General features: G+C 35.2%; 1 protein-coding gene across 1 annotated transcript; it reads left to right on the top strand.

The window, feature by feature from the left end:
• Positions 1 to 163: 163 nt before the first annotated feature.
• LOC132565646 (chromodomain-helicase-DNA-binding protein 1-like) lies at positions 164 to 25461 on the top strand. The gene is made up of 25 exons (XM_060230340.1): positions 164 to 364; positions 3172 to 3284; positions 3566 to 3672; positions 4581 to 4710; positions 6351 to 6473; positions 7656 to 7812; positions 8525 to 8683; positions 9063 to 9170; positions 9429 to 9599; positions 10759 to 10872; positions 12502 to 12616; positions 13621 to 13774; positions 14300 to 14452; positions 15030 to 15132; positions 15531 to 15676; positions 16070 to 16149; positions 16940 to 17154; positions 18173 to 18271; positions 18800 to 18870; positions 19163 to 19277; positions 19782 to 19890; positions 22264 to 22334; positions 22549 to 22693; positions 23225 to 23300; positions 23576 to 25461. Exons 1-25 carry the CDS (start codon positions 253 to 255, stop codon positions 23690 to 23692), a joined length of 3063 nt encoding a protein of 1020 aa, XP_060086323.1. The 5' UTR covers positions 164 to 252; the 3' UTR covers positions 23693 to 25461.
• The last annotated feature ends 118 nt before the right edge of the window (positions 25462 to 25579 follow it).

The raw sequence follows: 25579 nt of genomic DNA on the forward strand, positions 1-25579 counted from the left end.
GTTGGAAGCCATCTTGGAAATAATGTCGACGTAACACCTCGCTTATTTTTATTAAAATCTATAAAAAATGCAAGACATTCCGAAAAGAAATGGGCGATAACTCTAACGTGTACCCGGGAAATATGCAAGTAAGCGGAACCATTCAGATTGTGTTGACATAGCAGTATCAGAGATAAAGATGAGACTAGCAGTATCAAAGATATAGATGAGACTATGTCAGGTGCTTGTATCTAACTATACGCAAAAAAAAAAATGCACGACATTAGTAGTGACAGCGAGAACGACAGTGAAGGAGAGTGTTCTAAAGAAATACAGAGAAAGTACATCGACAGCAATGATAAGCTGAAGGATTTTGGATGGGCTGGTGAGTACACGGTGAAATTAACAGGCTGAGCAAGGGCGGTAACATAATGTAATGGCGTTGTTGTTACATTACGACTGTAATAAGTAGGAGTAATGAAAATTATATTTTAACTTTGCTGGTGTTAGATCCTGCATGCAACCTTTAATTTCTACTGCAGGGACAAGTATATACATACGTTCTCAGATATGATAAAATCTGCGATCAATACTTATATATGAAGTTACTATACATAGTTATTTGTTAATTTATCACGTTAGTTTATCCATGTTCCCGTGTTTATGCATGTGTCCTAATTATGAAAAAAAGAAAGAAAAACAAGCAGTCTGCTGCTTGATTAAAGGGGAATTGCCACGGACAGAGATTAGTTCCATTTGAGCACATCATAACCCAATTTCTAGTATTCTTGTGGCTGTACTGTTGAATATTGTATGTAGATACCAAAGTTAAGCAGTGTTGTGCATGGCCAGCACTGTGACACCCTTATATTCAGAAGGCCAAAAAGTTCGAAGGCCCAATGGACTTATGAGCGGCAAAGCTGGCGCAAAAAAAGAAAAAAAAAAAACTGAGAAAATCCTGCACAGTAAAAGTTTCATGGACTCTGACTTGCATGAGGGGCACAAATAATTAGGAAAAAAATAAAAAATAATGAAAACATTTCAAAAGTCTTGGGTAGAAACAAAGAGCTCAAACAGAAACCAGTTTGTCCTTTGAACAACATGGCATACTGTATGGTAAAATATTATGATGAAGTTTTATTTAAAAAAAAGCAAAAACAAAACACACACTCAAACAAAAAAACAGAGGTGAAGTTTGATCCACATAGACCAAAACAGCCAGACCATTAGCAGGGCTAGAATAGCAATTAGTATTTTTTATACAGAAGTACATGTATATGATTGTAATTGACTGGTCTATTTATAGCAAGTATAAGGATAGAAATTATGCAATATTATGTAAATATTGAACCTTCGGACTATCGTGCCTTCAGACTGTTTGGCCTTCGTAATATAAGGCGGTCACTGGCCAGCACTTTGATGAGAACAGCTCGTTGTACCCCCACTGCACATTGCATTTGGTTGCAGCGAATGGGCCATGTATCCTGTAATTTGCCCTTGGACAACATGGGAAGTACAGTGGTCCTGAAGAGTTGTTAGAGATTAGGGAGTTTAGTCCTGAGGCAGCATCGCTAAAGCAACAAGAGGTGTTTCAGGGACAAATTTTATTGGTGAAAGGGGTGATGTGATGGTTCATTTATATGAGCATTTCAGTTACATTATCCAATACCTAGCTGTTGTTGCTTTGCATTTGAGTGTCATGTCGATGTATGTAAGTTAAGCAACATCAAACATGGTCTGAAAATCAATGGGTGACAGCTCTATTGTTCAATTGTTGTACCTCCACTGCACATTAGAGTAATAAGAGGCTTGTTCAAATGTAACATTTCAGGCCCTTAGAGGTTCCTAAACTAAAATTTACTCACATTCTGCACATGAGCAAAGCATGGCATTAATCTGCTCCAGTGCATTTAAGCATGCAAATGAGGCTGAAAACACTCATGTTAGTAGAAAATCATATATATATGTAACAGAGGTTATTATCTATTTCAATGCCTCCACTAGGATTTTAACCCAAGACCTCTGGCGTACTTGTCTAACGCTCAGCTGATTGGGCTAAAGGAAGTTCTCTCTAGCTGAGCGGTATATTGCGGCTAGTATTTATCAGGGTTATGTATATAAGAAATGTCTATGGTAAGTGAGCAATATGCTTATGTGTGCAAAAAAAGGTCACATGATGGAAAGATCAAATGCCATGTACAGAAATTGATTGAGATGGTGTCTTTGAATTTGAAAACTGACCTAAGAACAGTTTAGTCTTTAATTAATGTATGTGAATTATTGTATAAAATCTTCTGACAAATATCTCATTTCAGAGTTTCTGTTTCTGGTTATATAGGTTGTCAGTTTATCTGATTACTGCAGAATTTTATCGGACACTTGCTGACTACACTGGCTGTGTCACTAAATTAATGTTGTTTTGAAAGCTTATTTTCATCCACAGACCTTAGCAAGACTAATGACTTTCTAAAATAGTCTCATAGCTTTCACTGTAAATAGTTACTGCATATGATGTCTCTGACATTTATTGTGTCGTCTGCAGAGCTTGCGGACACTTAGGGATCACTTTGTCCGTCGTCACACGTTTTGCGGACTTTTTTCGGTAATGCTTTGAGTTATCAAAATGACATTTGGCATATGTCTTTTTGTTGCAAGGGTACAGATTAAGTGCCTTTCCCGTCTGTCTGTGACCCTTTTTGGCAGAGTTATGCTCCTTTCAACTTAGAAAATTTCCTGGGAATATTGTTTTCTTGACTTTCTTTGGTTATGCTTTCAGTTATAGAAATGACATTTGCTATATGCTGTCTGTGACCCTTCTTGGCTGAGTTATGCCCCTTTGGACTTAAAAAAATTCTTTGGGAATATTGTTTTCTTGACTTTCTTTGGTTATGCTTTGAGTTAAGAAAATGCAATTTTGTATTTGAGTTCTTGGTCAAAAGTTATGCACCGAGTTCGCTTCTTGGCAGACTGTAACCCATCTTGGCAGTGATATGTCCCTTTGAACTTGGAAAATTTGCGCAGTTTTCCCTTTATGCTTCAAGTTATAGAAATGAAATTTGGTATTACAACTTTATGGTTGATCGTTACACATTCAGTTCAATTTCTGGGTGACCATGACATTTTATGCAGGCAACACATACAGTTCTGAGGAACTCTTGTACTTTACATATCTTTACTTACTTCGGATTACAGATTTGCCCCTACGACCGTATCAGCTGAGTGGGGTGAACTGGCTTATTGAGTGTTATCAGAAAGGTCATGGCGCTATTCTTGGAGATGAAATGGGTCTGGGGAAAACTTGCCAGGTAATCATTTCTTAATTAAAGTGACATTACTTAATTGGTCACTGCTTGATTTGAAATCTTATGATATTGAATCTCAGTCCAACTTACAAATAGAAAACAAATTAAGGCATCTCAAGAATAGATACCAATAATGTTGGTATTTATATATACATAAGTACACAGATGTCTCTAGTCAGTTCAACAGATTTTATGTAGTACAAGTATTCCTTTCCTTCTTTGTTAGACTCTAACATTCCTGTTGTTCATTACCAGACTGTAGTATTCTCATTGTTTATCATCAGACCATAGCGTTCCTGGCATACATAGATTCCAGAGCCAAGAAGTGGCGACCAAACCTGATCATCTGTCCACGATCTATCTTGGAGAATTGGGCAGCAGAGCTCAAAAGGTAAATGTATGGTGGTATTCTGGCAGCTCAAGTGTTAGCTGTATATATGGTGGTACACTGTCAGCTCAAGGGTTAAGTGTATATATGGTGGTACACTGTCAGCTCAAGTGTTAAGTGTATATATGGTGGTATACTGTCAGCTAAAGTGTTAACTGTATATATGGTGGTACACTGTCAGCTCAAGTGATAATTGTATATATGTTGGTGCACTGGCAGCTCATGTGTTAATTGTATATATGTTGGTACACTGGCAGCTCAAGTGTTAACTGTATATATGGTGGTATACTGTCAGCTCAAGTGTTAAGTGTATATATGGTGGTACACTGTCAGCTCAAGTGTTAAGTGTATATATGGTGGTACACTGTCAGCTCAAGTGTTAAGTGTATATATGGTGGTACACTGTCAGCTCAAGTGTTAAGTGTATATATGGTGGTATACTGTCAGCTCAAGTGTTAACTGTATATATGGTGGTATACTGTCAGCTCAAGTGTTAAGTGTATATATGGTGGTATACTGTCAGCTCAAGTGTTAAGTGTATATATGGTGGTACACTGTCAGCTCAAGTGTTAAGTGTATATATGGTGGTACACTGTCAGCTCAAGTGTTAAGTGTATATATGGTGGTACACTGTCAGCTCAAGTGTTAAGTGTATATATGTTGGTACACTGGCAGCTCAAGTGTTAACTGTATATATGGTGGTATACTGTCAGCTCCCTAACATTTTCATTGTTTGCAGAAGTCTTGCCGTAATTCAGGACAGTTTTGAAAATGAAATAGGAAAACATGAAAAGCAACTGTTGATATAATTATATCTAGTGTAACAGGACTAAGAATCATTTCTATAGAATTGTCATGGATAAATGCTAGATGCATTATTAAATTATTGATTGTTATGTATGTTTTCATAGGTTTGCCCCTGATATGAAAGTCAAGTGTTATGTAGGGAACAAAGATGAGCGGAATGCTATGGCTGGTGAGCTACGCGCTGAAGTGAAAGCTGGCAAACAGCCTTTTAATGTCCTTATCACCACATATGAGGTATATCATCAAACTATATATATTTTAAATCATTTACCCCATATTTACCTTGTAGAGTCTGTTACATCAACAAAGAGCCTTTTTCATGTTGTTCATACTTCTTTCTTTTTATCACATAAGCAAGTGCTACAATTGTTCACAAGTCTAGGATTTTTTCTATCAATGTTTAATTTTAAACAGATTAAGCCCTGAGGTTGAATTGTTAATAGATATTATTTCTCAAGTGACCTCTGAACTACGAAAGGTGTCAATGTGAAGGTCACAAATACACATGGTCATTAATTTTTTTTTAATAAAATTAGTTGTGATAATGATAATAATAAATTACTTCATTTAGCTTTATAACTATTTTGAGCATAACAATTTTCTAAGACTTCCAAAACTTGATAAAGATTTAGTAACATTTAATACCATTAAGGAAGCTAGGACCCCACTTTTCTATCTCCTACCTAAAATTCACAAACCTGGAAACCCGGGCAGGCCGATAGTATCTGCTGTAGGAGAAACTACAGAAAAGTTGTCGGCTACGGTCGACCACTACCTAAAACCTCTTGCTACTAAGGTCAAGTCATACTTGAAAGATACTACAGACTTCTTCAATAAAATTCACGATCTCGGTAAGATACCGGCACACAGTTTTCTAGTCATTGCAGACGTATCCTCGCTTTATACATCGATTCCACACAGATGGCATTCTCGCGGCTAAACATGCCCTGGAATCACATTGAAGAATGTAAATACCCGTTTACGTATGGAAGAAGCCTTTATCATGTATTTAAACACCGCGGAACCACATGGACTGAATATCAGACACGGATAGTCTAAGAAATTCTCAACCTGGCTACATGTCTGGATATTTGAAGACTAAATATAAACTGTCATTCTTATTACGTACAGTTGTGCTTTTATATTATGAACATTATTTGCTAACCTGTTTATTCGCCGTCGCCGTTGTAAACTTTTATATTCAAATACTGAAGTTATAATACTTGGCACAAATTAACTTGTTCATTATTATGATTAGATTCTTAAATGACAGCTGTATTATGTTAAAATCTTTAAACAATCTCAATAACCAAAGGCTGTGTAATATTGGGCCTGTGACATGTGGGAGAAGACTTCCAATATATTTATATATACCACTTTAAAGGATAACGTAAAATGTTAATTGTTCAATAACCAAAATCTCTTTGATATTGTGTTTTATAATTTCAAGTTTTTATTGATATTTGTACATTACATAGCATTAGCCTAGGGCAAAGCGGAACTCCATGGAGCCCTACAAAGTTTGTTTGACTTGCATTTCAAGGTCACCAATTAATTACAAAGGTCTGTATTCAATAAGCAAAAGTGTACTCTCTTTGACATTGGTGGAAATAACATTTGTAGTTGCTAGGCACAGGAGTATATAAGGCCCATGGGCCTCTTGTTGAATTTGTACTGTTCTGAGGATGGCATACCTAGTGTGCCGAAACTAGTCAACTAATAAAGTTACAGAAGATCTTCATTGGTGTTGTCTGGTCCTGCTTACCGAATTTTCTTAGTGGTTGACAGTTAAATGTACAATATGTATGACAGAGATTTCTCATTTTGTTATGATTAGGAGAACCTAAAATTTTTGTTGATTCTTTCTGTTGTAGCTGTGTATAAAAGACTCTGGGTTCAATTATTTTCTTTCCTCATTTGACTGGAAAGTAGTCGTGGTAGATGAAGCTCACCGTCTCAAAAACAGTGAATCATTGTTGTACACAACTCTCACACAGGTAATTATCTCACCCACACAGTCAAATCTCTGTTGTACACAACTCTCACACAGGTAATTATCTCACCCACAGTCAAATCTCTGTTGTACACAACTCTCACACAGGTAATTATCTCACCCACAGTCAAGTCTCTGATGTACAAAACTTTCACACAGGTAATTATCTCACCCACAGTCAAGTCTCTGTTGTACACAACTCTCACACAGGTAATTATCTCACCCACAGTCAAGTCTCTGTTGTACACAACTCTCACACAGGTAATTATATCGCCCACACAGTCAAATCTCTGTTGTACACAACTCTCACACAGGTAATTATCTCACCCACAGTCAAGTCTCTGTTGTACACAACTCTCACACAGGTAATTATCTCACCCACACAATTAAATCTCTGCTGTACACAACTCTTACATAGGTGCTTATGTAACCCACCTAGCTACACTCTTGTAAACAACTTTCTGACAGATAATCTCTGCTGTACACCATACTGACAGATAATCTCTGCTGTACACCATACTGACAGATAAACTCTGGTGTACACCATAGTGACAGATAATCTCTGCTGTACACCATACTGACAGATAATCTCTGGTGTACACCACACTGACAGATAATCTCTGCTGTACACCATACTGACAGATAATCTCTGCTGTACACCATACTGACAGATAATCTCTGGTGTACACCATACTGACAGATAATCTCTGGTGTACACCATACTGACAGATAATCTCTGCTGTACACCATACTGACAGATAATCTCTGGTGTACACCACACTGACAGATAATCTCTGGTGTACACCATACTGACAGATAATCTCTGCTGTACACCATACTGACAGATAATCTCTGGTGTACACCATACTGACAGATAATCTCTGATGTACACCATACTGACAGATAATCTCTGCTGTACACCATACTGACAGATAATCTCTGCTGTACACCATACTGACAGATAATCTCTGCTGTACACCATACTGACAGATAATCTCTGCTGTACACCATACTGACAGATAATCTCTGCTGTACACCATACTGACAGATAATCTCTGCTGTACACCATACTGACAGATAATCTCTGGTGTACACCATACTGACAGATAATCTCTGCTGTACACCATACTGACAGATTATCTCTGATGTACAGCATAACAGATACCTGCTGTTTTAACTGTTTCAGTGGAGTATGAAACACTGTGTGCTATTGACTGGAACACCAGTACAGAACAATTTGGAAGAGCTCTATTCCCTCCTTGGTTTCATATTTCCCTCAAAATTCAGACTGTCGGGACTGGAGAAATTTCTCAGAAACTTCAAGGATATTGATCATTCTAAAGGTATCTTGTACAAGTCATGATGGAAATGTATCCCAGACACACAGGAATTGCCCATATAACTGAATTGTAAAGCAAAATTGTTTTTTTTTTAGCAGGACTAATATTTCATTGTTTAATCTGATTTGATCTAGTTCACTTGGATTAAATTTCACACATCTGTAACAATGGCTTTCTATGTATATGTACATATTTTCTACTGATTCACTGTAAAAAAGTTCAATGGATATTTTCTTTTGTGCTATCATTAATAACATTAATACGTAAGAAAAAAAATGTAAGGACAAGCAAAGATTAAAGAAATTCATATGTATCAGGTACAACAACAAAATTATACTACTGAACAGTGTCCTTATCCCTCTTGATAGTCAGATAGGGACCAGGGAGGGGGATTTCTGTTCTGTGTTTGATTATTAGATGTCACATTACAACATGCATTTTTATGTTGATGAATCATTAATAAAGGAAGAAACATGGATGAATTCAGAATGAGTTGTGGGGTAAAAAAATAAAGCAATGGTAAAAAGAACAGGAAAGTAAGAAGAAATAGTTTGAAGCCAGTTGTTTAACCACACAAAAGGCTGAACATTTCTGCTGTACAACATAAACTGTGTATAGATTGGAGAGAGATAACTCAACTATCAATATTGTTGACATTGTTTTACATCAAATGTCAATTTCTTATACCTGGATTTTGACTGAAATGTTGGTACAGGTGTATCCGAGCTTCACACCCTCCTTCAGCCCTATTTGCTGAGAAGAACTAAGGAAGGAGTATTGAAAGACCTACCCAAGAAATCAGAAGTTGTCCTCTACCACGGTATCTCAAAGCTACAGAAGAAACTGTATAAGGCTATTCTTACCAAAGATCTAGGTAGGAATCCTCGACAAAGACTTGTGTAAAAATGAAAGTTAATTAATTCAGAACTAGACACGAAGTTTACACACGTTTTTAATTGGAAAGATAAGATCAGATAAAAGATAATGCATGCCTCAGACTTGTTTACAATACACTCAGGCTTGCTGTAAGAGGAGTTTGTTTTTTGTAGGGTTTACTTAGTACATTTATAGTACCAACATACAGTATATGTATCTTTTGTTATACATATTACATTGTTATATTATATTATGTATATCATAAAAACGGGGGTGGGGGGGAGGGTGGGGGGGGGGGCTCCTCTTGTCTGAAGACCTTTTTTGGTATGTGGACTACATTTGACTTGATCACTTATGCTGTGTTTGACTATTTGCAGCGGTCTTTGAGACAAAGAATAACTTCTCTGGTGGAGGAGGAAGTCCACGCCTTATGAACATCCTCATGCAGCTCCGCAAGTGTGTCAACCATCCCTATCTCTTTGATGGTAAGCCCTTAATTTACTCACCATGATGTCCCTGCATCCCACTTGTTGAAAATGACAATGATGTTGGCACAAATCAAACAGTTACAGACTAAAAAAATTTTTGTACCTACCAGACTATTTGAATGGCTTGGGAGTCTAAACACATTATATGAAACTTGATAAAAATATGGTAACTGTTTAAAGCAAAGGTTATGAGAGTTTTACTAATGTTCAATACATGACATGGTTGAGTTTTAGATTTGTAATTTTATTTGATAGGGGTGGAGCCTGAGCCATTTGCATTAGGAGAACATCTGGTTGAGGCTAGTGGGAAACTAGTGTTGATTGACAAGCTTCTATGTCACCTGAAACAGTGTGGACATAAAGTGCTCTTGTTTTCACAGATGACACATATGCTGGACATCCTACAGGACTACCTCGGCTACAGAGGTAAGTTGTCACTGTTATTTAGAACCATGGTCTTTCTGTCCCTCAGAGAGAAGATGGAACAATACTGCTTAATCTATTGGTAAATTTTTCAATATTTAGAGCAAATCATGATAATCAGAGTGTTGTTATATAACATTAAATGTCTGTCACACTTTGGCTTTGACTTTTCAGTTTGTATGATAGGAATGTTTCATAGTCAAGAATTCATTTTAAAATTAGCATATGAAGTTCTTCAGCCCGAAGGTCTGGTGAGAATATGCCATGGCGTCCGCCGTCCATCTGGTGTCCAGGGGTCAACTTTTTACTAAAAATCATTACTAGTCAAGAAAGACTTAACAGATTTTGGCCAGAAACATCCTTAGGGGGATGGGGGAACAAAGTTTGGATAAATATTGGTTCTCGGGGCCGCCAGGGGCCTTAGGGGTGTGGCCGAATGGGGAAATTTTGCAAGTTCTTTAAAATCCTACTCCTCCTGTAATAATGAATGGATATTGCTGAAATTTGGTCTGAACATTCCTAGGTGAAGAGGAATTAATCGTGTAAAAATGTTAGGTCTCGGCCCCCTGGGATGGGCTGATAGGGGAAATAGGAAATATTCTTTTAAAGATTTTACTCCTGTAGGAATGATTGGATTTTGCCCAAATTTGGTCTTAGGCATTCTTAGGTTGAGGATAATCAGCTTTGTATAAACACTGTACTCCACTTGGGAGGGAGGGACATGGGGTAGGGACAGGGCCCAAAAGATAATACAGTGATATTGTGCAAGTTTGGTCAGAAGTAATTTTTATAAATAGTGAATCTCAATTTGTTTGATCACAAAGTCGGTACCCTATAGGGTTTTTTTTCAGAAATTATTTCTCATATTTGAAATTATCTGTTAAATGAATGAATAGCTGAATTAGCCAGATGAGTGATGCAGGTCTTTGGGCCTCTTGTTTATTTTAACTTTTTTAAGTTTTGAAAAAAATAATTATTTTCACATTATAGACAAATATTTAGGACCTGAATTTTTTTTTTTTTTGGACTTGAAGCTCTTTTTCAATTAAAGTACATGTAAATGTCAGTTCATACACTTGTTACAAGCATTCTCTATTTAGAGAGAGTTTCTACCTCATGCTCTGTAAATGTTTTGAAACTTTTGTTACATTTCTGTACACAGACTACAGTTATGAGCGTCTTGATGGTTCAGTAAGGGGAGAGGAAAGATTTCTAGCTGTACAAAACTTCAACAAAAATGAGGAAACTTTTGCATTCTTACTCAGCACGAAAGCAGGTAAGATAAACCAACATTTAAGCCTGCAATAAGCAATACCAGACATATTGCATATTTTATGTAATCACCAGTGCTAAACATGTCTTATATAATCAATTGTGTTAGAGAATCATATGTCTTATATAATCACTTGTGTAAAAGGACCACATGTCTTATATAATCAATTGTGTTAGAGAATCATATGTCTTATATAATCAATTGTGTTAGAGAATCATATGTCTTATATAATCACTTGTGTAAAAGGACCACATGTCTTATATAATCAATTGTGTTAGAGAATCATATGTCTTATATAATCAATTGTGTTAGAGAATCATATGTCTTATATAATCAATTGTGTTAGAGAATCATATGTCTTATATAATCAATTGTGTTAGAGAATCATATGTCTTATATAATCAATTGTGTTAGAGAATCATATGTCTTATATAATCAATTGTGTTAGAGAATCATATGTCTTATATAATCAATTGTGTTAGAGAATCATATGTCTTATATAATCAATTGTGTTAGAGAATCATATGTCTTATATAATCACTTGTGTAAAAGGACCACATGTCTTATATAATCAATTATGTTAGAGAATCATATGTCTTATATAATCAATTGTGTTAGAGAATCATATGTCTTATATAATCAATTGTGTTAGAGAATCATATGTCTTATATAATCAATTGTGTTAGAGAATCATATGTCTTATATAATCAATTGTGTTAGAGAATCATATGTCTTATATAATCAATTGTGTTAGAGAATCATATGTCTTATATAATCAATTGTGTTAGAGAATCATATGTCTTATATAATCAATTGTGTTAGAGAATCATATGTCTTATATAATCAATTGTGTTAGAGAATCATATGTCTTATATAATCAATTGTGTTAGAGAATCATATGTCTTATATAATCAATTGTGTTAGAGAATCATATGTCTTATATAATCAATTGTGTTAGAGAATCATATGTCTTATATAATCAATTGTGTTAGAGAATCATATGTCTTATATAATCAATTGTGTTAGAGAATCATATGTCTTATATAATCACTTGTGTAAAAGGACCACATGTCTTATATAATCAACCAGTATGACTTTATACTTCACACACATATGTGTTTTTTTGTACACCCTGTAATGAAATTAAGTGGAATTATTAGAATCAATTTGTCTGATTGTCCATCTGTCCAGAATATTGTTTCAAGTGTATCTAAAAAAGTGCTGAAGCAATATTTCTCAAACTTAGCATGATTTAAAGTTGTGCCCTTTTGCTTTTTGTAAAATTTGAACAAATGCTACAGATAATAATAGCCTATAGTTTGACATATCAGGTGTTCCAAAATCGTTACCATGGAAACACTTTTTAAGGCTTCTGATTGGTCGAAAAAAGAAAATTGTTTACATTTGGTTGCCATGCTGTCCAAATGAAGGCCTCTTGGAGGAATCCAAACCTTCCAAAACTATTGTTTATTGGGGAGCAGGAGATACTAGTTGGCCATTTGGCAACAGTTCTTGTTTATGTTTAGAAACAAGGTTAAATGTTATTTAGGTCTTATTGAGCTTCTTCTGATACTAATGTTTTGTCAACCACCTGTAATATCTTCTCTACGAATGTGGACATTGATGTTTCAGGTGGACAGGGGTTAAACCTTGTGGCAGCTGATACCGTAATATTTGTGGACAGTGACTTTAACCCCCAGAACGACCTTCAGGCTGCTGCTAGGGCACATCGTATTGGACAAGTTAGGTAACAATATCCTCCTTATGGCAACCTTATATATGATAGAGTTCTGGAGGATTTAGGAATAAACTTGTAGAAGTGATAATCACTGGGGGGATAAGATTTTATTACTTTGCTCTAGTCATAGTACTAACATAAGGGAACAAATGGTTTAGTTCACTACTATCAAATACAAATTATTTAATTATTTTCTTGTTAAAGTTAATAATAAATCCCACTGGACTAGGAAATTAGTTCTGTTTAGTTAGTCATATTTTCTAACATATTCTGATTGATGGGACAGAGATATAACGGTTACTTCACTGTTAAGCTGGAGTTTTACAAAAGTGGATTATTTTATCATATAGCTACCTTGTTATCAGTGTAATAACACCTATTTTATGGCATTACATACAATAAGCAATAATCAAATATCACATATTTGGAACATTTACCACTGAGGTAAATGTCTGCAAGTATACATGGTATATCATACAACAGTGGTTGAATATATGTGACATTGAGAGTAGATATGATCATATAAATTCTGGGTCACCCTTTGTTGTTACCATGACAACTACAATAACATTAAACTATATTAAGATAAGTCATAACCAAATTAAATAAAATATCCTACCTATTACAAAATGGTGAGTGGCAGGGACGGATGGTGGCAAATTCTGATGTTGGTTGAACATGCCTGGGAGCTGACTCATCACGACCTCTGTTAAGTTGCTGTGGGGACCCCTGTAAAAGGGTTGTTGTGCATGACCCTGAAGCAACTTCCTAAGTGACATTCAGTGAATACATATATATGTATTATACGCTTGTGTGTAATAATTAGTACCTGAACTGAAAAGAATATATCTAATACCATTGCTAATTGTAGTATGAGGTAGTTGTCTGGTAAGGACTGTTTCCTTATCAAGTGAACAGTTTGTAGGGGACCCAGGATGTTTGATATCTTTTGAGTTATGTTCCTTACAATGGACTTTAAACTTGGTCTTTTGACTTCTCACTAAATCCCACAGACCAGTGAAGGTGATGAGACTGATTGGCAGTAATACTGTGGAGGAGATCATTTTACGTCGAGCTGAGGACAAACTCCGCCTAACTGAGAAAGTCATCGAGGAGGGTCAGTTTACTCTGGGAGCTAAATCTCTCATCACAAGTGATCAAGTCGGGGTAGGTTGACATAACCACACCAATGTCAAATAATATCAGTTATTAGATATTAGAAAGGGTTCATGTGAAAGAATTTTCTCTAAAGTTAAAGCTAAAGAACATTTTCTTGAAGAAAACATGCAATGTGATAAAGGTGACTTAATGTCAGATTTGTAAAAGAATATGTGATTGTAATAAGATAGTAATTTTGGTAACTTCTGACTGTAGCCAGAGAAAGTAGCACCTGCTTCCTATCTGTATAAGATTACTTTGTGGCTTCTCCTTTTTGTAATACTAAACCACCTGGTATTTACAGCTAGAATGAGTAAGATGGAGAGTAACCATTGAAAGCACTGATCACAGTGTTGTGAATAATGTTATAAAGATGTGACCCTTTGATAATTGGAATTAAATATAAAATTTAGGGGTTTAGTAATTTAGTAAATTTATGTAAACTTTATTCGAAATATATACCCTTAAAGTTTCTGTCTTTCCTCAATACACAGTACTGTTACTTTTCAATAAAAGTATTACTTTATACTGCAGCTTCAGGATATTCTCAAGTTTGGTGTGGATAGTCTGTTGAATGAAGATGAGACTGATGAACTAGATGTTGACTTTACAAAGATTCTTGGACCTTCAATTAATGGAGAATGGCAGCCAGATGAGGAACCAGAAACCAAACCCAACAAGTCCATGGTATGATTGATGATGTTTTGTGTGAATTTGATGACTTCAATCAGTTTTATTCACTAAGGTTTGATTTCACAATTGAGAAAAGACTATTTTGGTTTTGAAAACAGTAACTGTTGTTGATAGCATTTATAATCACAGTTTTATTTCTATTTTTCAACCTCTTCTCAGATGTGTCCTCATTTAAATTATTGCAGACGTATTATAGGCTTTAAAAGTAATCAACAGGTAAATATTCTTGAAATGAAAAATTGAAAACTTGATGAAGAAATTAAATTAAAACATAGCCAAGGATATCTTGATCTTAATCTGAATCTTAATTCAAACTAAAATTCAATGAGACTAAGAGAAAATATTAACAAAAAAAAAAGATTTACATGGAAACTCTTGAAAAAGTCAATAGAGAATAAGACCAGGTGTTCTGGAAGGGTAAGTGTCATCTGCTTTGTCAACGTCACCTGCCATGTAAATCTTAGGTACAAAAAAGTGTGCCAGGTGAGTAGTTCTAAGACAGTATCAGCTGTGTGAGTGAGCCTCACTTTTAATCTATTGTGACATATTTAATTTTGTGTTTACCATTTAGGAGATTGAGGAGGGTCCTTCAAGTATGTATGAGTTTGAGGGTACAGATTACTCAAAAGAACCCACTGCAGAAGACATTAAGGCCTTCGAAAAACTTTTAGCAGGTTTGTTGAAGTTTGTTTTATTTATTTCCAAAAGTAAATTGATGGTTTTTGTCAAGGGAGAATACTTCACCTGATACAGACAATGAACATGTTCAAATGATGATGTATTTGTGATGCTGTATGCAGTCTGATTGATTTTATTTTCTCAGAGAACTTTCCTGAGATCATCCATTCTATACACCATGTTTACATATTACATGTTCATTAACACCACACTTACAAAATTGTTCACATTGTTACAAATGCCACATTTACATATTCTTGTTTTCATATTGAGGTGTCATTCAGTAACGTTGAATAAATTGTTCTCTTTATGAAAAGCTAATTAAATATCATGACATATTATATATGCAAATGAAATGTTGTGATGGACTGTGTATTGGACATGTATTGTACAGTTGAGAAAGAAGTGATGGAGGAGGACATCACAGCAGAGCGATCCCGACGCGGGAAAAACTCCAATTTAATGGAACTATTCCCCGACGTGAAACGGAAACCAAGGAAACCGTTGACAGCAGAGGAACTGGAGGAAAGGAAAGTTAAGGTAAAGAACACATATAAGGTGTTGAGGATGGAAATTAATAGAGACAATGTATTTTGATATGTAATATGTTAACCAATGATGTAAACTTTGATCAGGTGTTGTACTAATGAAGGTTTACCCTTACAAATTCTTTATATTAAGGAAACCTCTTAACTTCGTTCCAGAAAAACACCAGAAACATATTACAGTTTGTATTCCTGATCTCTAAGTGATTTCTGTGATAGAAAAAAAAATTTCAAAATCATATTAATAAAAACCAACTATATATTTGTTGTGTTGTAAGTACAAATTTGCAAAGGAATTTGAAGTATCATGAGTGAAATAAAATGAATCTTGTGAAAGTGTTGTATAAATAATCTAACCCAGGGCATTGTGTTTACTTTGATATGATAGCTAAAAGAGGCGGCAGAGAAGAGAGCAAAGCTTGCTGAAGAAAGGAAAATGAAGAGAGAGGAACAGAGGAGACAGAAGAAGTAAGTTTAGAGTGTTGGCTAATTGTTTATTTTGAGAAAGGAGCAAAGAAAAAAACATGTTGAGGAGAGGAATGGAAAAGAAATATCACATGTTAACAAGGATAAAATTAATTCTTTATGTTACACAGATTGTTGGCCTATTAGAGACCTGTAGATTATAGTTGACTGATATATGAGGTCATTGAAGTCAGTTTTAATTGGTGCTTTAGTAATGAAAACCAGAGATAATTACCAATTTAATTTCTTTTGTAAATAATAATTTAGCTAAATTAAAAATAGAAAAGCATTTTGCTGAATTTTTTATCTGATTATTACAAAAAAAAATTTAAGTACACAGACTTAAGATGCAGAATTATTTCAATGATCAAAGGGGGGTATTTTATTGGTATAAGCTAAAAGTTTACATTTCTAGAACGGAAGTGCATAACACAGGTGAAATGTGTAGGATGTGTGTGTGTTTGTGTGCATGTGCGCACACTTGCTTGTCATGAAGGGAGATAGTCCGACACAAATCATAGCAATACTGTGTAAGATGACATAGGGCACACTTTATTCTGATAGGCCAGGCCTTGCTTTTTACAGGCAGCAAGACATCACAACATTTTGATGGTGATATATATGCTTGCTGGTAAAAGAACTCCAGTTTTAAATGACAGGCAAAGTGAATGTAATGTGCTGCTGCAATTCAGCACCTTAGAGTCAAAAAGCCGTAGACTTTTAAATAAGATAACACACATATGATGTGCACAGTTTGTAAGTTTTCATGTTTTTCATTATTTTTCATGTACAGGGAAGCCATGTGGAAGGAAGCAGGATATGTCTCTTCTTGTGTGCAGATTGAGAGCGATGAGGATGAGGAGAACGAAGAAGAAGAGGAGATGTTTGATATCACTCAGAAGGAAGATGGAGAAGTCACTAAGAGTACATCCATCAACTATGTTAGTGGGGATGTAACCCGTCCAATTTCTGCTGGGACACAGGTCAATGTGGTTGTACACTGTGCAGGTAAATCCTTAGTTTTTACTTCACAGAATTGTATGGATGGAGTCAGTAATTACTGGTAAAATAGAGGACAGTAATTACAGGTAAAATAGAGGACAGTAATTACAGGTAAAACAGAGGACAACACATAAAAGGTCATTAGGGCCACCAACCAGTAAATAGGGCCGACGTGGTATATTCTGTAATTACATGTTATTGTAAATATTTCTTTAGATGACTCTGGGAGCTAGAATGGAGTTGGTATATTATGTAATTACATGTTACTGTAAATATTTTTTTATACGACTCTGGAAGCTAGGGCTGATGTATATTCTGTAATTACATGTTACTCTTAATATTTCTTTATACGACTCTGGGAGCTAGAATGGAGTTGGTATATTCTGTAATTACATGTTGCTGTAAATATTTCTTTAGACGACTCTGGGAGCTAGGATGGAGTTTGTATATTCTGTTATTATATGTTACTGTAAATATTTCTTTAGATGACTGGGAGCTAGGATGAAGATGGTATATTATGTAATTACATGTTGCTGTAAATATTTCTTTATACGACTCTGGAAGCTGGGGCTGATGTATATTCTGTTATTACATGTTACTCTAAATATTTCTTTAGATGACTCTGGGAGCTAGGATGGAGTTGGTATATTATGTAATTACATGTTGCTGTAAATATTTCTTTAGACGACTCTGGGAGCTAGGATGGAGTTTGTATATTCTGTTATTACATGTTACTCTAAATATTTCTTTAGATGACTCTGGGAGCTAGGATGGAGTTTGTATATTCTGTAATTACATGTTGCTGTAAATATTTCTTTAGATGACTCTGGGAGCTAGGATGGAGTTTGTATATTCTGTTATTACATGTTGCTGTAAATATTTCTTTAGACGACTCTGGGAGCTAGGAAGAAGATGGTATATTATGTAATTACATGTTGCTGTAAATATTTCTTTAGACGACTCTGGGAGCTAGGATGGAGTTTGTATATTCTGCTATTACATGTTACTGTAAATATTTCTCTAGATGACTCTGGGAGCTGGGGTCGAGGTGGTATTTTCTCTGCGATTGGACGCCGCTCCTCAGCACCACAAGAGCAGTATGAGTTAGCAGGAGACATGGGAGGTAAGATATATGTACTGTTCAGACTGCCTTCAACAAAATTACAATAGCAAAATCTGAAATTTAAGTTCAAATATGAATTTGTGTTACCAAAATCAAAAATAACCAGTTGATACAGAATACTGGTGATGGGTAACATCCACAGTAACGGATGTGACCCCATTAACAAAAAGGGTAAAATGAAAAAGTAAGCTAAAGTTTGATGTTGATATAAAGTTATTTCTTTATCTTAGTTAAAGTGTAGCGATCTGATGGAATTTTTTGCTCTAGTAGACATTTTTCATGAAGTGATTGACAGAAACTGTCCAGACAGAATAATTGCAGGGCTTCAATCTACTTTAAACATGTGGCTTACTCACTATATTACCCTACATATGTACGAAGCAAATGTTAATCAGTTGTTAGGCATTAATGTCATTTCTTTTTTCCGTTTACTTTTTGATTTACTTTTTTATTCAGTGTAGACATGAATGCAGTTTTATGTTTAGTTTACTGCTTGATTGTTGAAATATTGTCAATATGTGTTTCTAGATTTGGCTCTTGGGGACTGTCATCTGATTGCCCTTGATGACAATCACACCCGAGATGGAGAAGAAGACTGGGTTAGCAACTTCTTTATATTTTCTTACACGATATAAAGAATATTTGTGTTTTGCTCTTTTAGATGTTTTAAAGTCTATGCAATTAACATATTTGTATAATTAATATATTAAAGTAGAGGACCCATGCCAAGTAGAGAGCCTGCATGAAGATTACTGAGTAATTTTGAAGAGTTCAGATGAACTTGATTAAAATTATTAGATGTGCCTTATTGATGAATTTAGATGAGCCTAATATTTCAAGAATTTAGATGAGCAGGATTTGAGAGTTTAAATTAATTTATTTCACTTGCAGTTGGCCCTGGTGATAGGTCAACACAGAGATAAATGGAACAATCTGTCTGGTATAAAGTTATCTGCACTTCAGCAAGGCCTTAAAGCTGTTCACTATCTGGCCAAGGCAAGGAAAGGTAACTTTCAACAACAAGAAACACCAGGATAATAGTTTCTAGAAGACAGTGTATTTTAAAAATGTTCTTTTTCTTTTCTTTTTTTAACATCGGTGATTCTAATTCTGATATGATTTTTGTATGTTTTTTTAATATTTTTATTCTCATTTCCTCAAACTGAATTCAATCAGTTAGCCAAGCACTTAAAGATACTGCTTTGATAAAGAATTTCATTAAAATAATTACTAGTAAGTGAATTTATCTTCATGTAATTATAGGACTGCTTTCGTTTGCTCAAAAAGATCAACATAAATACCACAGGAATAATCAAGATTGAAATACATCATGCACTTTATTATACATTTCTTTGCATTACTTCGTTCCCTTATTATTGTATGTATTGTGATGCTTGCATATTCAATAAACAAAACAACCATCTTCAGTGAAGGTTTTTTGTGGTAAATGATTTGTAACTGTTGACAGTAAATGTTTCTGTCAATAACTTCAAACCTAATGTAATTACAGCCAGCATTCACCTGCCTAGGATTGGACATGACACCCCTGGGTATAACTGGTATGGTACAGAACGACTCATTAAGAAACACTTAGCAGCGGAAGGCATTCCAACTTACATGTATCCTTGTCTGATCCTATATAGATCATAGAATACTGATCATGTCCCACCTACATGTATCCTTGTCTGATCTTATATAGAATACTGATCATGTCCCACCTACATGTATCCTTGTCTGATCCTATCTAGAATACTGATCATGTCCCACCTACATGTATCCTTGTCTGATCCTATATAGATCATAGAATACTGATCATGTCCCACCTACATGTATCCTTGTCTGATCCTATATAGAATACTGATCATGTCCCACCTACATGTATCCTTGTCTGATCCTATATAGAATACTGATCATGTCCCACCTACATGTATCCTTGTCTGATCCTATATAGATCATAGAATACTGATCATGTCCCACCTACATGTATCCTTGTCTGATCCTATCTAGAATACTGATCATGTCCCACCTACATGTATCCTTGTCTGATCCTATATAGATCATAGAATACTGATCATGTCCCACCTACATGTATCCTTGTCTGATCCTATATAGAATACTGATCATGTCCCACCTACATGTATCCTTGTCTGATCTTATATAGAATACTGATCATGTCCCACCTACATGTATCCTTGTCTGATCCTATATAGAATACTGATCATGTCCCACCTACATGTATCCTTGTCTGATCCTATATAGAATACTGATCATGTCCCACCTACATGTATCCTTGTCTGATCCTATATAGATCATAGAATACTGATCATGTCCCACCTACATGTATCCTTGTCTGATCTTATATAGAATACTGATCATGTCCCACCTACATGTATCCTTGTCTGATCCTATCTGTAATACTGATCATGTCCCACCTACATGTATCCTTGTCTGATCCTATATAGATCATAGAATACTGATCATGTCCCACCTACATGTATCCTTGTCTGATCTTATATAGAATACTGATCATGTCCCACCTACATGTATCCTTGTCTGATCCTATATAGAATACTGATCATGTCCCACCTACATGTATCCTTGTCTGATCTTATATAGAATACTGATCATGTCCCACCTACATGTATCCTTGTCTGATCCTATATAGAATACTGATCATGTCCCTCCTACATGTATCCTTGTCTGATCCTATATAGAATACTGATCATGTCCCACCTACATGTATCCCTGTCTGATCCTATATAGAATACTGATCATGTCCCACCTACATGTATCCTTGTCTGATCCTATATAGATCATAGAATACTGATCATGTCCCACCTACATGTATCCTTGTCTGATCCTATATAGATCAAAGAATACTGATCATGTCCCTCCTACATGTATCCTTGTCTGATCCTATATAGAATACTGATCATGTCCCACCTACATGTATCCTTGTCTGATCCTATATAGAATACTGATCATGTCCCACCTACATGTATCCTTGTCTGATCCTATATAGATCATAGAATACTGATCATGTCCCACCTACATGTATCCTTGTCTGATCCTATAGAATACTGATCATGTCCCTCCTACATGTATCCTTGTCTGATCCTATATAGAATACTGATCATGTCCCACCTACATGTATCCCTGTCTGATCCTATATAGAATACTGATCATGTCCCACCTACATGTATCCTTGTCTGATCCTATATAGATCATAGAATACTGATCATGTCCCACCTACATGTATCCTTGTCTGATCCTATATAGAATACTGATCATGTCCCACCTACATGTATCCTTGTCTGATCCTATATAGAATACTGATCATGTCCCACCTACATGTATCCTTGTCTGATCCTATATAGATCAAAGAATACTGATCATGTCCCTCCTACATGTATCCTTGTCTGATCCTATATAGAATACTGATCATGTCCCACCTACATGTATCCCTGTCTGATCCTATATAGAATACTGATCATGTCCCACCTACATGTATCCCTGTCTGATCCTATATAGATCAAAGAATACTGATCATGTCCCTCCTACATGTATCCTTGTCTGATCCTATATAGAATACTGATCATGTCCCACCTACATGTATCCTTGTCTGATCCTATATAGAATACTGATCATGTCCCACCTACATGTATCCTTGTCTGATCCTATATAGAATACAGATCATGTCCCACCTACATGTATCCTTGTCTGATCCTATATAGATCAAAGTGATAATGATCATGTTTACACATCTTCATCAGACAAATGATCAGGTATACAGTGTTTGAGATGATCGTATTGGAGCTTTACTTTTCATTAAATAATTCTTTGTTACCACCTTATGTATGTATAGAAGATCAGCTTTTTCTCATTTTAGCCTTGCCACCATCATTTTACAGATACATCATGTATAATTTTTTCAATGAAATCAATACTTCACAGGTCAGATCATGCAAACAAAAAACTCTTTAACTTACCAGTTATTATTTTCCACGTAAACATCAACTTTTGAAGAGGAAATCCTCCGATGATGGTGACCTGCCTGCTAAAAGTAAGAACTTTTTATTACTGTATGTATATCTAACTTACATTGATATAGTTATAGCATAATATGTGTCAGTTGATAAGAAATTCATGTTTTACATTTTGAATTTATATGTATATATATATATATATATTTATTTTTGTTTTAATGCATCAAACGATATGTGTAAATTTTCATTTTAGATAGTTGCTCTTAAGGAAATGTGGTTGTGTGTTTTCAGAGAAGAAAATATCCAGTGTCAGGTCTAAGGAAGACGGGAACAGACCTCATAATCTCCCCAATATCTTCCATGGCATCACAGCCTTTCTGCATCCATCCAACATAGCAGCTGACCAGATGAAGAAATACCGACGATATTTAGTGGCATATCCTTTTAATACTGTACAGCATAAGTAGTTTTGATAATGATTAGTCATTATCCAAAAAAGTTATTTTTGACTAGATCAAGTTAAGCTGTGTTTATAGTGTTTAGGTGTATTTCTTGTTGTGCAAAGATATATGTCATCACTGTAACTTAGCAGTCTAGAGATCTGTATTAGATTGTATAGACTTTGTGTCTTGGAAGTAGGGGGCTCACATCTCCAGCCAGCTGATAGTAGAAAGTTTTTCTCATACCAGGCTACTTTCAAAAGAAATTTGAAAATGTGAAGCACCAGTTAATGCCAAAAAAAACAGTAGAAATAATATCAAAATTCAAACAGTAACAGCAGTAACCATAACAAGCCATAGGCAGAGTCCCTAACTGGGTTGTCGAGCATCTATAAACAAGTCTCGGGTGAAAAGATTATATATTACAAATCTACCTGATTATGTCTAACATGTTGGTCAGACTTATAGATAAATATGGGATTATATTGAGTGCAAAACTTTCACAAGATTTCCCTTAATGTTCACACTTATGATGCTGATGTTGAATCTACTGTAGGAGACAAAACCACTCACGTGATAGTTCACTCCAGCTGCTCAACAGAGGTAAGCCAATCTACATTATCGTTCCAAATCCTAATTTTAATATACACGAGTATTCTTAACCAACAGGCTTTATTTTTTTTGTACTTTCCAAACTTTTGTAACAAACCTCCTAACTGATATATCCGACATGGTATCCAAGGTAATTACTTTCCCTGTAATACTGCCACAATTTTAAGACCATCAAGGTACAGAATCTACTGTGGTTTCTCGACGTGTTCAGATCTTGTGCCCATAAGGATGATGACTTCCAGATAATTCTGTTTGTATATTTACAGGATGTGAAATCTCTTGGGATCTCTAATGATGCTGTAGTTGTATCAGAAAAATGGTTGGATGAAAGTTTGAGGAAAGGGCGCTGCCTTCCATCGAAAAACTTTTTGATCGACAAATAGACTGTCAGTGCAAGCATCTGTAAACTGACATGGTTAGCAGTACATACCATGCAGTCATGTAAACCTGTGATATCCAATTGTTGGTTGGTTAGTGAGTGATATCCAAATATAGTAAAACCTCATTACAGCTTAGTTAATGGGAATGTGGTCCAACATTCCCTGCCTGTAGTGATCGAGGTTTTGTAGGAAGCTGACTGACAGATTGGTGTGTGCTGACATGTCCTTGGGAAATGTACTTTAATCTGATTTCTCTTGATGGCATATAACAGGCCTCCTGTATTCTGTTCAGTGAGGTAGTTACCAGGCTTTTGATGAGACAAACCTAGCAAAGAAATACATAGTCAACAGACATTCATTTTCATTGCATGAATTAATAAATTCACCATACAAGAGAAAGTCCATGATAAAAAGACCTTATAATCATCTTACACCAGTCTGTATTGATGAGTTCATAGTTAACTTGTACACTTATATAAGTTAACTCTTGTTTGTTAATCTGTAGTTTTCATTTATCTATGCTGTTTTATTTCTACTGTTATGTGTTCCAGGTATTATTGGATATGTTATGGAATGATTTTTTTGCTATTTGTAATAACATCATGGTAGATTTTTATAGAACTTTCATAAGATTATTTTTGTGTTTCATCTTCAGCCTGTATTAAACCAAGTGTTGAGAGAAACAACTCTATCCATTAGGTTCTTTGTTAACAATTTCCCCATATTGCACTATGAGTGACATAGATTTGCACCTACTTGTATATTTGTAGTTAACTTTTATTGTATTTATAACCTCATAATGACTGGTGATTATCCTTTTGAACACACTTCCAAAATATTCTAATTTTTCAAGGTTATGCAAGAGTCTATTTAAGAATATTAAATCAACTGCAACATAAACAGAGTGGATAAAGGAAGCAGGGTTGCTGATATAGAGAAAAAGGAAGTTCATAACAGAGGAAGTTTACAGCATGCAGTTTATGAGTAAGGTACCACTATTAAGAGCCGTTGCATTAGTGGTTGGAACAGTCAAACCGGCTGAACCTGCAAGAGAAATGCCAGGTACAGATCTAGACTGAGGCTTAACTATGAAATATTTGGCAAGTGCAGTTTGAGAGGAACAGACATGCCTGTCCAAAACCGAGTATATGAAAACCAATAGTTTCCAGAATTCCTGTTTAAACCAGGGTCAGTATATGCACGTATTTCTGGCAATGTTATGCTATTAGGTGAGGGTTCAAATGGATGATATTTTCATTTTGGTTTGTTGTGTTTTGTCTGAAAACCAAGATAGAATCGGTAAGTTACAATAGGTATGCCAAGAATCTGTTAGAAGACTTCACACCAACGGCAGAGAATAAATTCTTAAATCAGTTTATCCTCATTATCCTTGCGTAATCATGTTCTTCAACAAAAACTTCATGTTTTTTTTTATCAAAAGTTGTATTTTTTAAAAATTGGTATATAGAATCTCCTCTCAACTATCTTGAAGTATGTTACTGAAACATGTCTAATCAGGATTCAGTTTTGAATGGTCAGTTAAACATGTTTTTACAATTATCAGTTTCACATGATACAGATAAGTGTCACCAGTGTTATGTGGAGGAGTAATGAATTTAAACAGGCAGCTTGTTCTTGTGATAGATTTATCATCAAGGTAATGACGTACATGTTTTCCGTTTTAGTAAAACCCTTTCTAGTTTTTCAAGATTATATAATAACATTGACTGTGATATCCAATTCTCTACTTTTGAATAAATTCTTTTAAGGAATTCTTTTGTCTATTTTTTATTGACTTGTGAGTAATGTGTATGTGTTATCTGTCTGTGCGAACATTCATCATAATTTCTATTTGTGTTGAGATCTAAAGTTTCCCATTGGTGTTTCAGA

Source organism: Ylistrum balloti, unplaced genomic scaffold, assembly GCF_031769215.1.
Source record: "Ylistrum balloti isolate Yb309-2 unplaced genomic scaffold, AGI_CSIRO_Ybal_v1 Utg369730, whole genome shotgun sequence".
Classification (NCBI taxonomy): Eukaryota; Metazoa; Mollusca; class Bivalvia; order Pectinida; family Pectinidae; genus Ylistrum; species Ylistrum balloti.

Coding starts and splice junctions, on each gene's coding strand:
- LOC132565646 (XM_060230340.1), top strand. CDS start 253: ATGCACGACATTAGTAGTGACAGCGAGAACGACAGTGAAGGAGAGTGT. Junction 4,711..6,350: donor TCCTTATCACCACATATGAG/GTATATCATCAA, acceptor TTTCTGTTGTAG/CTGTGTATAAAAGACTCTGG. Junction 16,150..16,939: donor GAACAGAGGAGACAGAAGAA/GTAAGTTTAGAG, acceptor TTTCATGTACAG/GGAAGCCATGTGGAAGGAAG.